The sequence below is a fragment of the Elaeis guineensis genome, chromosome 1 (genome assembly GCF_000442705.2).
Source record: "Elaeis guineensis isolate ETL-2024a chromosome 1, EG11, whole genome shotgun sequence".
Classification (NCBI taxonomy): domain Eukaryota; kingdom Viridiplantae; phylum Streptophyta; class Magnoliopsida; order Arecales; family Arecaceae; genus Elaeis; species Elaeis guineensis.
In genome coordinates, this window is record NC_025993.2 from 76,949,470 (window position 1) to 76,963,273 (window position 13,804).

Consider the following 13,804-nt stretch of genomic DNA (forward strand, 5'->3'; position numbering starts at 1 on the left):
TAGGGGGAGAGGCCCTTACAACGGCCCTTATGTGCCCCCACAGCCTTGTTAGGAACAGGAGGAGAACCTCATCCTAACATGAGCAAAGTTGAAGGCCCAGTTATTTAAGATCGGATAGGGGGAGAGGTCCTTACAACGGCCCTTATGTGCCCCCACAGTCTTGTTAGGAACAGGAGGAGAACCTCATCCTAACATGAGTTGAATTTGATCATGTCAGGAATAAGAGGAGAACCTCATCCTGACACAAACGAAGATCCGATCGATCAAGATCGGATGAGGAGGAAAGCCTCCTCAATGGCTCCTTTACACTCCCACGACCCCGTTAAGAGCAGAGAGAAAATCCTCACTCGAACACAAAAAAAAAGTAAATATAAAATAGGGGGAGATGAAAAGGAAAAGCAACGAGCTGCACCAGCGATAAATGAAAAACAAGCTGCGTCAAAGACACAAGGGACCTTGCCTCAACGAGGAGGGATACTCCTATCAAAAAACCCTCAGTCACTAAAAGGGCACTCAACACAGACCGAGAAGAAACTGACTTCCTCAAAGTAACGAGAAGCTCGGATCCCCAAGCTTGAGCACCGGGAGGAAGTGTCAAACTCAAATGGCCTCGGAAAGACCTACAATCACAAAAGGTAAATCAACACGACGATGATCGGGAACTCCCAAACAACGATGGTGTCTAACAAGATAAAAGATAAAAGGAGTTCGGTAAATGACAATTCAATACCCAAATGGACAAGGTAATGAAAAATTTTCTTTTCATTTCATTAGTGAAGTATATATTATAAAGCCTTGAAGGCCAAAAAGAGAGACGACAAGAAAAGAAAAAGAGGAAAAAGCTCTAAGGAAGCCCAGCTTCTTCCGACTTCGAACTCTTAGTTTCGGTCCTTGTAAGGGATTGCCTCAAGTTTTCAACTTCTTCCTTTAGCTCCATCTTTTTCAGCAACATATCCCGGTACATCTGATGGAACCATCGGCTCTCGCCCTCCGACTCTCGAAGCCTCTTCCTCAGGACCTCGAACACCACCTCGGCATCTTTGACCACCTGCTGCTCATAGATCAGTTGAATCTTCAACCACTGCAGTTCAGCCTCCCCCCACCCAAGGGCCGCAGACAGTTCTGCCATGGTCTTCCTCAAGGAGCAGAGCTCGTCGAAGCTTTGTGCAGAGATAGGCTGGACTATCTCGAACAACTACCTCCGAAGGCGGGCAACTTCGTCGGTCACCGTCTGGAGCTTCCTTCGGTAGTCCTCTACTTGCCCGCTCCAGCCGACTCGGTAGGCATTGTAGTTTGTCTCGGCATCCTGCAGCTGCTTCTGAAGGTTGGAGAACTTCTTTGACCAGTCTCGATCGCGATCGGCTTGGACTGTGACCCAGGATGAGCTCCCTTCCAGCTGGCCGATCTTCTCCCGTGCAGCTGCCAGCTCGACTTCAAGGAGCTGATCTTGGAAGCTTGAGTCCAAGATCGGTCGCTGGCACATTTTCGGAGTTCCTCAAGCTCCATCACGAAGTTGGCCTTCCTCCGGGTATATTCCATGAGACCCTTCCTATGGAGGTCTTGAAAGCAGGTAGCCTCTGCAGTGACTTTCGAATGGCTCTTCCTCAGTCGGTGAAGTTCGCCTTCCAGCTTCTCAGACTTTTTCGTCAACTGACGAACTTTTCTTTTGAGGTCTCGGATCATCGACTTCATAGGAATCCCCTGTGGTAGGGGAAGAGCTTCGGTAGGGCACTATCGTTGGGAGGCAAAGGCGCCACAACTCAAATTAGTACAAGAAGACAAAAGAGAAGGAAAAGAATTCAGAAAAAAAAAAAGGAGGAAGGGGGCCCTCTGTAAAGAAGAATCCGATTTCATTGATCAAATGATTTTCAGGTACAAGAGAATGAAAAAGAAAAGAGTCACCACAAAGAAAAAATACAAAGCTAGAGGTTCCAGACCTCTAGGGCAGAAGTGGAGGGGCTCAGCATCCCCGAAAGATCGGTAGCGGTGGCTGCAGCGGTCAATGAGGTCCCAGTTGGAGGAGGACCGACAGCGGCTTCGAATGGCCCGGCTTCATTATCAGATGCCTCATCCAGAAAACCAAGATCCAGTTCGAAAAACCTTCCAGCCACCTTCTCTTGGCAGAGTTTGAAACCCTTGATGAAGGCATCTTGGCCGAACTGAACCTGTAGGTCCTCCATCTCGGAGGAGGTCTTGAACTCCTCCACTGCTCGGGCCTCTGCTTCTGAGATCAGGGATGGAATCCGTGCTTTCAGCTCAAAAATCTGCACCTTCAACTCGAAAGCCTGCGCCTTCAACTTAGAAGTCTGTGCCTTCAGTTCGGAGATTTCGGCCTCAGCCTTCTTTCTCTCCTCCTCCAAGGCGGTCCTCAGATTGGACGAGATTTGTCCCTCCTTTTTCAGTGCCTCCTGGAGGCTTAGGACCTCAGCGATCTTCTCCTCGAGGCGGACGGCCCCAGCCAGATGGCCTTCCTTCGCCTGGGAGGCCTCCTTTATGGCATCGTTCATCACCTCGATGTTGGCGATGAGCTGGTGTCCCACCTGCAAAAGCGGCCAGGGAGTCAATATAAAAGCCGAAAGGTAAGCGGAGTAAAGAAACAGAAAGAAGGAATGAATTGATCTACCTCGAAGAAGGACCCCAGAGAGTCCCAGGCCCGCTGCTCAGGGTCGGCATGGACGAACCTGCAGACAACCTCAGGCAGGATGCACCCATCGACCAATTCCTTTATTAGATCCCTATTATGGAAGGGATTTTCCCCTAGATCCTCCTCTGATCCACCCTCCTCCTCGACGGCAGCCTTGCGGCTGCGGCTCTTACGGGCCAGAGTCTTCTTTCTCCTCCTCCTCGCGCTCTCGGGTGCCCCCTCGGGATGAGCCTCTGGAGCGGGATCCGCGACCGGGGGACTTGTCGAAAGGGCTCGGGGGGCTTCGGGCTCGGCATCAAAAGGGACGTCGACGGCAATGACCACCTGAGCAGACGCGGTCGAGCTCATCCCTTCCATCCTGACTTTCTTCGCCGACCCTGAGGTCGAGATGCCTCTTCTCTTGTGGGTCTTGAGGCCCTAGGCTAACCTTCGAGCCATGCCTGCGTCCATGTCTGCAATACAGGAAGATCAATACAGCTCAAAAAAAAAAAAGAGAAGAAGAAACAAAAAAAAAAAAGAAAAAGAAGAAAAGAGAGAGGAAAAAAGGAGAGAGATAATGGTACCGGTAGGGTTAAAAGGACTCAGGCCGACGTTGAACAAGAGTTATTCCTTCAGAAGTTCGAAAAGGAGGGGGGCTTGATAGGCTTCGAGCTTGTTGAGGGATTCAAGGTCGTCCCTCTCTAGGCTAGGGGCCCGACGGACGGAGTCCCTCAGAGAGCCCCAAGGGGGTAATCCTAGCTCCAAGGTCGGGCATCGGATATAGAAGAACCTCTCCTTTCAGTTGTGGATAGAAGAGGGGGCACCTTTCAGCAACCTTTTTCTACCGATCTGGGGGGAGAAGTACCACCAGTCCTTTGTCGAGGGGTGACACTTGAAGGTGTAGAAGTTTCTAAACAAAGAAAGAGTCGGCCGAACTTCAGCTAAACTACAAAGAGAAAGAAACCCTATCAAAAACCTAAAAGAGTTTGGTGCTACTGAGACCAGAGAAATGTTCAGAAATGAAAGAGAGCAACGACAAAAGGCGGAAGTGGAAGCCGAAGTCTGGCATGGAAGGCCTCTTGGTATAGACAGAAGCGGCTGGGAGGAGGGGCGCTAGTCCGGTCAGTTGGCCCAGGAGGCTCCAGCTCGTACTTCGGAGAAACTCTATACTGAATCCTTATCGGTGAGAGTTCATCCAGAGTCAAGGAGCTGGGGATGGTGTCCGGTGCAAAGATCGGATGAGGTTCAGCCCTAACCATGGGTTTGTCTACGCTACAAGCACTCTGAGAAATTGGGGTTGACGAACTCCTAGAACCGCTAGAGGAGGAGATATCGGAGGACATTTTAAACCAAATGAAAGCCACAAGAAATCTCGAAAAAAAAAATCGGGAAAGATAGCAAACAAGCTCTCGAGGAAACTAAACGAAGGGAATACGAAGAAGAAAGAACAGAAAAACAGCAAGAAGTTTCGGAACTAACCTAGGTTGGCCTAGGGAGTGCAGGAAGGCAGCAAGGATGATGGAAGACCCAGAGGATGCCTAGGGCCGAAAAGGATGCTAAAGGAGGCTGGAGCTCTCGGGGAAGAAGAGGGGACTGAAGGACTCTCTCAAGCAAGGTGAAACCCCTGAAGGAGGAGGATGCAATTAAATAGGCAATAGGGCCCGGAGCGGTTATGATCGCAGATCTCCTCTGGCCGACCCACACTTGCCGCGTGTCCCACTCACTATGATAGGCTGTTGAAAATGGCTGGCAGCTGACAAAATTATTATTGCACCGTACCTAGAGCCATGCCCTAGCAGGAATTCTAAAAAAACCTTTTTGGATCACTTTGATTTGAAAAAGCTCCGGCATCGGTGCGCCAAGCGCCAAAATATCTGGCAGCCATCGAGTGCGAAAATCGAGAGGGGCACTTCGATCGTGAGAATTTTTCTGTACTCCCTTCATTCAGAACCCGAACTCGGGAGTAGGGGGCTGGTGTTGGGTATAAAATACCCCCTAGCCGAAGTTTATAAAAGACCGACACTTCCAGGGCTTTTTTGGCTTCCGACCTTGTGTGGTGTCTCTCTGAACCCCCTAGACCGTCCGAGCTTCCGGACTTCTCCGACAATGAGCTTCTCCATCCATCTACCGGGTCACTCCAAAGGCTCTCTAGACCTCACTATCAGCCGACCTTCCACAATGATCAACTATTCTCCGAACTCCTTCCGAACTTCGTCAGTATCCGAGCTTCTTCGATAATGAGATTTCTATAATAATCAGATTCCATCCAAGTTTCTATGATGGTCGACCACCTTCAGAATTTCAGTCGAGCTCCTACGAGAGCCGAACTTCTACTACGAGCGATTTACTTCGAACTTCCACTACGAGTGGTCTACTCTGAACTTCTACTATGAGCGATCTACTCTGAACTCCTGCTACGAGCAGTCTACTCTGAACCCCTACAGCGAGCAGTCTACCTCAGATCTCTACTCTGAGCTTCCTCGCAGTCGGGTCCCAGACGAGCTTCTACAATAGGACAGGACCCACCGGCCAGGTTGCTACTCCGAGCTCCCACGACAACCGATCTTCGATCGAGCCTCTACAATAAGCGATCTCCTTTTAGCCTTCTACAAGAACCAGACTCCATTCGAACTCCCATAGCGGATGGATATCGAATGAGCTTCTACGACGGACAGACTTCGGCAGCTGGATTCCTACAACGATCGATCACATCCGATGTCTGCCGAATCTCTCCAACGCCATCCGAAGTCCATCACCGGCCGACCCTCCACCAGATCCTTCATGAAACCAGACTTCTCCAATGGATCATCTTCAGACAAGCTTCCGCATCAGGCGAATCCCAGACGAACCTCTCTAGCAATCAGACTTCTACCGGGCTTCGCCAACGAAAAGTCTCCATCCGAGCTTCTACGGTAGATGACTCCCACCTGTAGTATCAGCATCTAAGGTATCCGACAACAGTGGACTCGTCAGCAGTTTCGGAGACATCCGAGCTTCTCCAGACCAACAGTCGAGAGCCATTCTGCTCCATCAGATGTCCCAGCCGAGCAACGACCGACAGATCCGAACTCTCTGGCAAGTCACGATAATGGCCACTACCCTGCTCCACTCTCTGCAACGGATTCCACGTGGCTCTACTATTCTCTGGCAAGTCGTGACAACGGACGTCGCTCCACTCTCCGGGCTCCACTACTCTCTGGCAAGTCGCAACAATGGACACCACTCCACTCTCCGTAACAAGCTCCATATGGCCCTGAACGACCCCTGACGCCACTGCTCTCTGTAACAAACTTCATGCGGCTCTGAGCAGCCCACTACCAGATGGTTATGGATGTCGCTGTCAATCAGTTACGCTCCTCCATCTATAAAAGGGACCCCCCAGATACGTTATTCTCTAAGCTCTGATCTCTATCTCAAAACTCTGCTAAAATTTTTCCTCGAGCACTTCATTTCTGTTGAAGCAGAGTACTGACTTGAGCATCGGAGAGTCTTGTCGGAGCACCCCCAACTCCGGTTTAGACTTCCCTTGCAGGTCCCGACGGTGGCCGCGATCATCTCGACTCCAGCAACTCCGGCTTCGACGAAATTCTGCACCAACAGTACTCAAAATTATATTTACCACCTTCTTTATCCCCTACAACATTCTTTTGGAATAATTCACATAGAATTCAAGTCTCCTTCTGCAAGTGGTGGATGAAATAAAAGAGAACCGGTGCTTCATAAAAAGAGAATTGGTGCTTGGAATCTTTGTAGCCTACCTTCTAGTTGTCATCTTGAAGATCATTACTCTTGAGTGGCTGCTCTTCAAATATCACGTATTCATTCATGTGCCAATTGGTTTTCTTACTGTCTTTAATGTAGATTCCCTTGTTGAAGACAAGCTATACGATGGATCCCATACATGTGCCATCGATCTCCTTCATGAGCTCATGCTTTTTAGTTCTTAGCTAGTATCCACCCCTGGCCTTTGCATGGGCCCTATTTGCTCTGGGTTGATTCCGAAGCTGGTTGGTGAGGAAAAACTTATGCTTCCATGCAAGCTCAGATCCTATAGATGACATATGTAAGAGGTGGAGCTAAACTTGATCAATACAAGTCTAGAACAACTCAAAAATTGTGATCCACCTTAGAACCCTCGATATTTTGAAGGTCATTCAAACATGAATTCATCAAGAAATAATTATGAGAAGAGGGACACATAGATTTATGAACAAATGCGAACAAAATTTCATAAAAGTATGTGCAGACTTCCGCTTTGAAACAAAAAAACTGAAACTAAAGAAATTATTAATAAGAAGGATGTCATGAGAAGGAAAGACTCTTTCAAGTTTGCTTAATTCATCGAGAAATTAAAGAAACATAGGTTAGAAGAAAAAAGAAAGAAATAAACAAGAAAATAATATTCTAAACTATTGCCCAACTAGACAACCCAAAAGGAGGTGAATTGGTTTTTCAAAAATCTAAACAAGTATGTGCAATTTTTGCAAAATTTAATCGAGTGAAGTGAATGTATTGCAAGCTAAATGTAATACAAGTAATGAAGAGGAAGCCATGCACACAAGTACAGCAAGATTTATTATAGTTCGGTGCACTACAAGCATCTACGTCTACTCTCCAAGTTTCATTTAGGAATTTCATTATATTCCAATGAATATAGCTAGCTTGTTTTAATCGAGATCACAAACAATCCAATTGATTATACTAAGTCAACTAACCAAAACCTTTACAAGTCTTACCCAAGGCACTCAATCCAATTTAAAAGTTTGGATCAAACCTATCCCCAACTTTCAGTCCCATTGAAACTTGTTACAGAAATTTAGAGTAAGAAAATTTTACAACACAAGAAAACTCATTGGATGAGTAGATTTGTTGTCGATTGAAGCTTGCTCGAAGTAGGCTTGAATGGTAGCAATTAAAGCTCTTTTTTATCTCATTGAATGCCCTCACAAATCTCAAGAAGAATTAAGTTGGAAGTACTTGATCTCTCTTGCAAACAATGAATGCTGAAATTAGGCTTTTCTAACTTTGAATGAGTTTTTTCTTGTGCTCACCTGATTTTTCTTACTTGTCATTCAATTTCCATCAAGATTTATATATTTTAGAGCCAATTCTAGTCAATTTTGATCGTTGGAGATGAATTCTAGCCTTTGGGAGAAATTCTGAACAAAATGGATCTTGCTACAGAACTAGCCATTTGAAGTGTCAGAACTTCAGGAGTCGACTCCAACTAATGAGTCGACTCAAAATGGTCCATGAGTCGACTCACCAATATAATGAGTCATCTCGCCTGCCAGTTCTGAAAAATTATTTTCTGTTACACTGAGAGAGTCGACTCGATCAATAAATGAGTCGACTCGCCTGTATGCTAGAGCTACATACTGGTGCCAAAGCATGCCATAGTCAACTCTTTTAACCCATGAGTCAACTATTTGGTTTGAACTAAGCATTTCTTAAGAAATTCAACTCCAAACAATCTTTTTTTTGTTAAAAAATCTTCTAAGTGAATCCAAGGCCCACTTTAGGTGTTGTATTCCTACAAAAATATTCATAAAACACTTTGAAAGATATTAGTTTAAATTTTATGTTTTAATATTTTGTAATTATCAAAATTATTTTTTAGGATCAATATAAACCATATCAAGATCGAGAATATATACAAGAGATTTTTTCAAAATAGCAAAGGAACAAGAAGAAGGTTCTTTGGGCACCAAGATCAAGAATATACAGTGGACACCGTTTCCTTAAAAGGAAAAGGAACATGAAGAAGATTAAGATCAAAAAATATACAAGAGAGAATTTCTAAAAGGAAAAATGAGAGAGAGAGAGAGAAAGAGAGGGAAACCAAAGAGCTCCATCGGGGGGTGCATGTAGATGTCCTCCTCCTCGAAGGTAATGCTGTCGATGAGGGGTACGCCAACATTGCCAAGCACCTTGGGCCGAAGGAAATGGTTCAACATCACGAGGTTCTTCCAGTTAGAATAGCTTCTAACATCCGCTTCTTCTTTCTTTCTAGCCATCTCTCTCTCTCTCTCTCTCTGTGCCCCCTTCCCTTTTTTTGCTTGGAGAAAGTTATACATAGGACTACACTCAACGGTTGTTTTTCCTACTCTACTACTACACGAATAACATAAACACATCAACCTTATGTAATGACAAATAAAGGCTTTTCACCTTGAAAGAGGCTATAACTAACTTCTTTGTAATCGTCCTCGGTGCAGAGGACTGGACGAGTGCATGCAAGAAGGTTTCAGCCCTCCCTTTCACATTCAGGAGATTGTGTGCTCTTTTTTTTAAATTCCTTTTCTAAGTTTAGTTTTCATAAGTTAATTTTTACATAGTTTGGTAATAATGTTGCATAAGCCTAACTTTTCATCATTTTAGTGAAAGGCGAGGTAATAGGAATTCTCCTATTCCTAATACCTCCCCTTTTCTATTTAGTGTCTTGTGCAATTATTCTTCTTTTAATTTTTAGCTTAAGCTTATTATCAAAAGGTTTTTAACATTAGGTTCAGCTTCCTTCACCCAATTTTCTACTTATCTTTTTAATTTCTTTATCCTAGTTATCTCTAGGCCAGGTATATCCTTGTTATAGAGAGATACAGTCCACACTAGTTCTACTCCCAAAGATGATCTTAGTATCCTAGTAACTATTGAAGCATCGGACCTCAACCACAAACATCAAATCTTACAAAAGTGAGATCCTACAAGCAATTCACATGTCACATATAACAACAATCCTTCATCTCAGAGTGAAGAGGGAAAGATTGAAGCAAGAATAGTGGGAAAGAGATGTGAAAGGGTGATTCCTCATCCCATCAGAATAATTGATATTTCAAACAAAAACCAAGAAGGCAGCACCTTTTGAACTGTCATTTAACAGGGAATATTGTAGTTTTGGGACCGCTGATACGGAATATCATAGTTGTTAAAATTGGACTAAATTGGCAATTCACACTGAAAACCAATGAACCAGACCCCTGGCTAGTTCAGTTTTTCAATAGGACCAGAATGAGCTTGAATAGATCAAGAACCAACAAAAACCACTAATCTTTGGTAAAAGATAAATCCTCCTAACCACTATGTTGCTATTTGTTGTTGTTTTATTTACGATGTTATATTGTATTTATTCTATGTCCTAAAGTTATTTTAAATAAATTTTGACATTTTACAATCAACTATTTCAATGAAAAACATAATCAATTATTGTTTCCATGGTTACAAAGTAAAATGTATTTTTTACATTCTCACTTTATTTTTTTTATACGTTTTCAGTCTTTATATTTATAACATTAAAATATCCATAAGTTTAATATAGTTTTCTATAATATTTTTATAGTTTTACAAATTTGGTTGTCTCTTGTGATGGCATGCTATGTTTTAGTTCTAGAACAAGCCACATCTTGATGCATGGTAACCTACACTTTTTCAGACTAAAGTATAATGTTGAAACATATAGTGGCAATATGTTCTCTAAAACATCGAGCATTGCATGAAGCACGTACAGAGATGAATTCTGAGAGATACTTTTTCCTGAGAGCATATGGTTGTGAATTAGCAATCAATTGGAGATAGAAGGGTGTCCATGTATGCCCACATCAGTATACAATGGCACTCTAGGTTTTAGAGGACTATAAGAGCAAGGTTTGGGTAAGACAGCACAGAGTCTCTATGTAAGGCATTGCAGGCCCCTTGGGTAGCATGGAGAAGCCAAATATTATACCCTTCATTGCCCAAAATAGTGAAGTGCTTTTAATGGTACATGATGGTCATGACTAGTTCTAGAATGATCTGATTTTCCACAATTTCGGACTCAAAACATGATTAATTGACCATACATGCAATTTGACTGGTGCAGAGTGCTTCAAATTCTTTTATGTGTCTTAGAAATCCTTGTCTTGTGCAGTCCCATCAAATGCTGGAAAAAATGCCCTTCCACATTCAAACTCAAAGCTTTGGATCTCTATTACCATGATGCATTGAGAAGAAGGCTATTAGACGATCTGTACTATCCAAACTCTACCTTGTTTCCATCAGAAAAGAAAAACTCCACCTTGTTGCTCCTCTTGAAGATCCGCAAGAGCTAGCCATTTATATGAATGAAAGCAACCTATGATATATATGATGTTCTGTTAATTTCTAAAATTTCTATTTTTGTCTAATTCACATATATTTTTAGATGACCATTGTTGTAAAATAATTTCAGTTTAATGTGCAACAACAGTGCATGCAGAGCTTGAAGTGGCTGAAATGTTATATTAAAAAAAGAAATTGCAATTAGCCAATAGCAATCAAAGCTATTGCACACAACTCACAAGCCGCAAGTTGCAAATTATAAGCCCTAAAATGAACCAAGAACCAGCTGTATATGACCTATGGCTGCTTCAGTCTTTGCTTCTTTTCTATTAATCCAGAAGATTTGATCCCTGTACCATTTGAATATTTACAAGTAGGATAATTGGGATTACTAGACATGCTTTCTTACAATTATGTGCATTAGTAATGGATCTTCATGGGGCTTCTGATTGTATCAAACAACAGAAAAATGATGTGTGGGAACTAGGCACATATATTTCAAACACTACTTGACCTTTTATTCATCACATACTACAAAATCTTGTTTCATCCATCTCATGTTGTGTATTTATTATCCTGGCCATTATCCTTGTTCTGCCCAAATTCTTAAAAAAGTTTTATCAACTTAACTAGTTATATCTGCAATGCATAAACTCTCTCCATTCATGTGCTGATCTTCTGTTGATCCTTCGTGAACAACAACTAAAATAGGTAGTTTGTCAAGACTAAGAGGCCAAATGTTCAGAAGATCATTTATCCATGACAGACTACCTATTCTGACATGTTCTAGAATACTACCTCACCTCCCAACCAAGCTATATCCAAGGATTATGTGAACTTTATCGGCATATCAATTATCTGCTAGGACTGTTAAAATTCAAAGAAATAAGAGGATATCAAAGAATTGAATAAAAATCTCATAAAATCACGTATAAGCTGAAGGCAAGGAAATTCATTTTCTTGCTAGCAGTGGGAACAAAACTTTTCTCCAGGACTGTATATTCTCTAAATGATCAAATTTCTCATGATACGAGTTGTAATTTTCTCACATACATGCATACATGCACACACACATACTATCAAATTAGCCTAAACATGAAAATATAAGAGCAGTCACTGTGCAGTATCCTCTGTAACTAAGGCTTACTCATAGAACAAGCATCACAGCATACATTTATCTGTCCATATTGGTTTCCTCAATTCTGCAATCTCTTGACATGATTCTCATATGCGAGGAAGGGGGGATAACAACTGCTCCATGGTTACCTGCCCTAAGCATCACTCGAAGAGACCAGAACAAACAATCCAACCAGACAAGCAAGAAAAGGAAAAAATTAATCAAAGTCTGAAAAAGCGATACATGAGAAATAATAGATATCTATCAACTAATACATCAAATTCTTCAAGTTTAACAGATATAAATCAACACATGATGAATTATACAATCTCGACTTACCAAAAGAACTAAGAAATAGAGTAGTTGCTAGCAAACTAAACTATAGGAACCAAGTGGCAAATAAAAAACTAGGGAGTCAAGTCAAGAAGAAGGTCGAAATATCATTAAAGACATTGCCCTGCACCTATCCAACAAATATTAATTCTTAATTAAATGTCTTCAAGCCATGAGTCTCCTAAAGCTTCCTTTAATTTTGCTTCAACAGAATAAAAATCTTTAATGATAGGATTAGCTTCAATGCCATCAAGAATTTCCCATATATCCAGCAAGTTGGAATCAAAAGGCCTTGACAAAATAGTAGAGCAGCCTCGAGGTAAGGTTACTGCCGACATATCCAGACTGACATGGGAGGTTGAAGCCCCAGCCTCGGCATATCCTGTGGATGGTAGCGGTGGAGCAGTGAAGTCCAGCTGTGGGGTTATTGTTGGCACCACCAAACTATCATCAGACATTGAAGGCCCGACCTCAGCACATCCTGTGAATGTTGGTGGTGGAGGGGGCAAGGCCACAAGAGGCTGAGAATCTGGAGGACCTTGTGGTGGCACATTGCTGGGCATCTCCATGCATGGAGATATGTCTCTGTTGGTACACGGTGGGCTAGATTGCATTAAGGCTTGTTCTTCAACATGATCTGAACTGTCAAGCGACACTCTTACTCGCTTGTTGGTGACCTTGTCCTGCTGTAAGTTATCGATTTCTGTCAGGTGCTTCATATCATCATTAACTATAAAATGAGATAATGATTCAATTGCTTGGTCCTTATATATAGCTTCACCACCATTTGTATTCTTTTCTCTATCGTTCAAGTAAACTTTGCAGATAACCCATGTATCAAGCTGCCAAAAGAGGTGAGTTAGAAGAACTAATTATGATGTAATGCATATCTATGAGATGTTAGATGTGATTATTTGGATGATTCATGGGTTGCATTGCTTGATTCTTCTTAGATAGTTTCAATAAAACCCTATCTATAGGTGGTACGTTGCGACACTATATTTTCTCTAGATAATCATATTTTAGTTCAAAGTATGTCTTTCAAAAATATTTTTCTTACTAACAAAATGAATGTATTTCAGAGATCTTGAATAGTGCTTGTTTGTATTTATAAGTGCCTAATTAGACTTAGAATCCATTAAATTTTCAATTTCTTCTACCTTTTTTTGTCAAGAAAATATTAAAAAGGGCGATATGTAAAGAAATTTAATAGCTAGTTTTGCCTCGAAGGGAAGCTAGAGGATCCGGACCCATCCATCATAAAAGTATATATATCGTCCTTGAGATGGATAAAAGAAGTTACCACATAATTACAATTCAAGTTAGTAGAGACGGAGAATAAAAAAACTATTAGAATTTACTTTATCATGGCTATGTCTTTTTTTTTTTATGATTTTGTATTTGAAGGAAGATTGGACCTAGCCCAACAAACTTTCTTTAGGTAATGAATTTCAAGTAGAATTCTTCTTGTTTCATACAAAAGGAACTTTCATCCAGTCTTCAGAATTTTTCTCAATAAAAAAAAAAAAGTAAACATAAAATCTGAAGTTTTATTACATCCATTGGACAATATATTACTATCATAATCAAGGACATTCCTAGAGACTAGAAAACTTTATGGGATTGAAATAATTAGAGAGTCAATTTACACCAAAAGG

At 42.1% G+C, this 13,804-nt stretch overlaps 1 protein-coding gene across 1 annotated transcript; it reads right to left on the reverse strand.

Annotated features, from left to right (window-relative positions):
• Positions 1–6,384: 6,384 nt before the first annotated feature.
• LOC105035878 (uncharacterized) lies at positions 6,385–8,640 on the reverse strand. The gene is given in 2 exon segments (XM_073253186.1): positions 6,385–6,671; positions 8,466–8,640. Coding segments are annotated over 2 exon segments (462 nt in total).
• Positions 8,641–13,804: the final 5,164 nt, after the last annotated feature.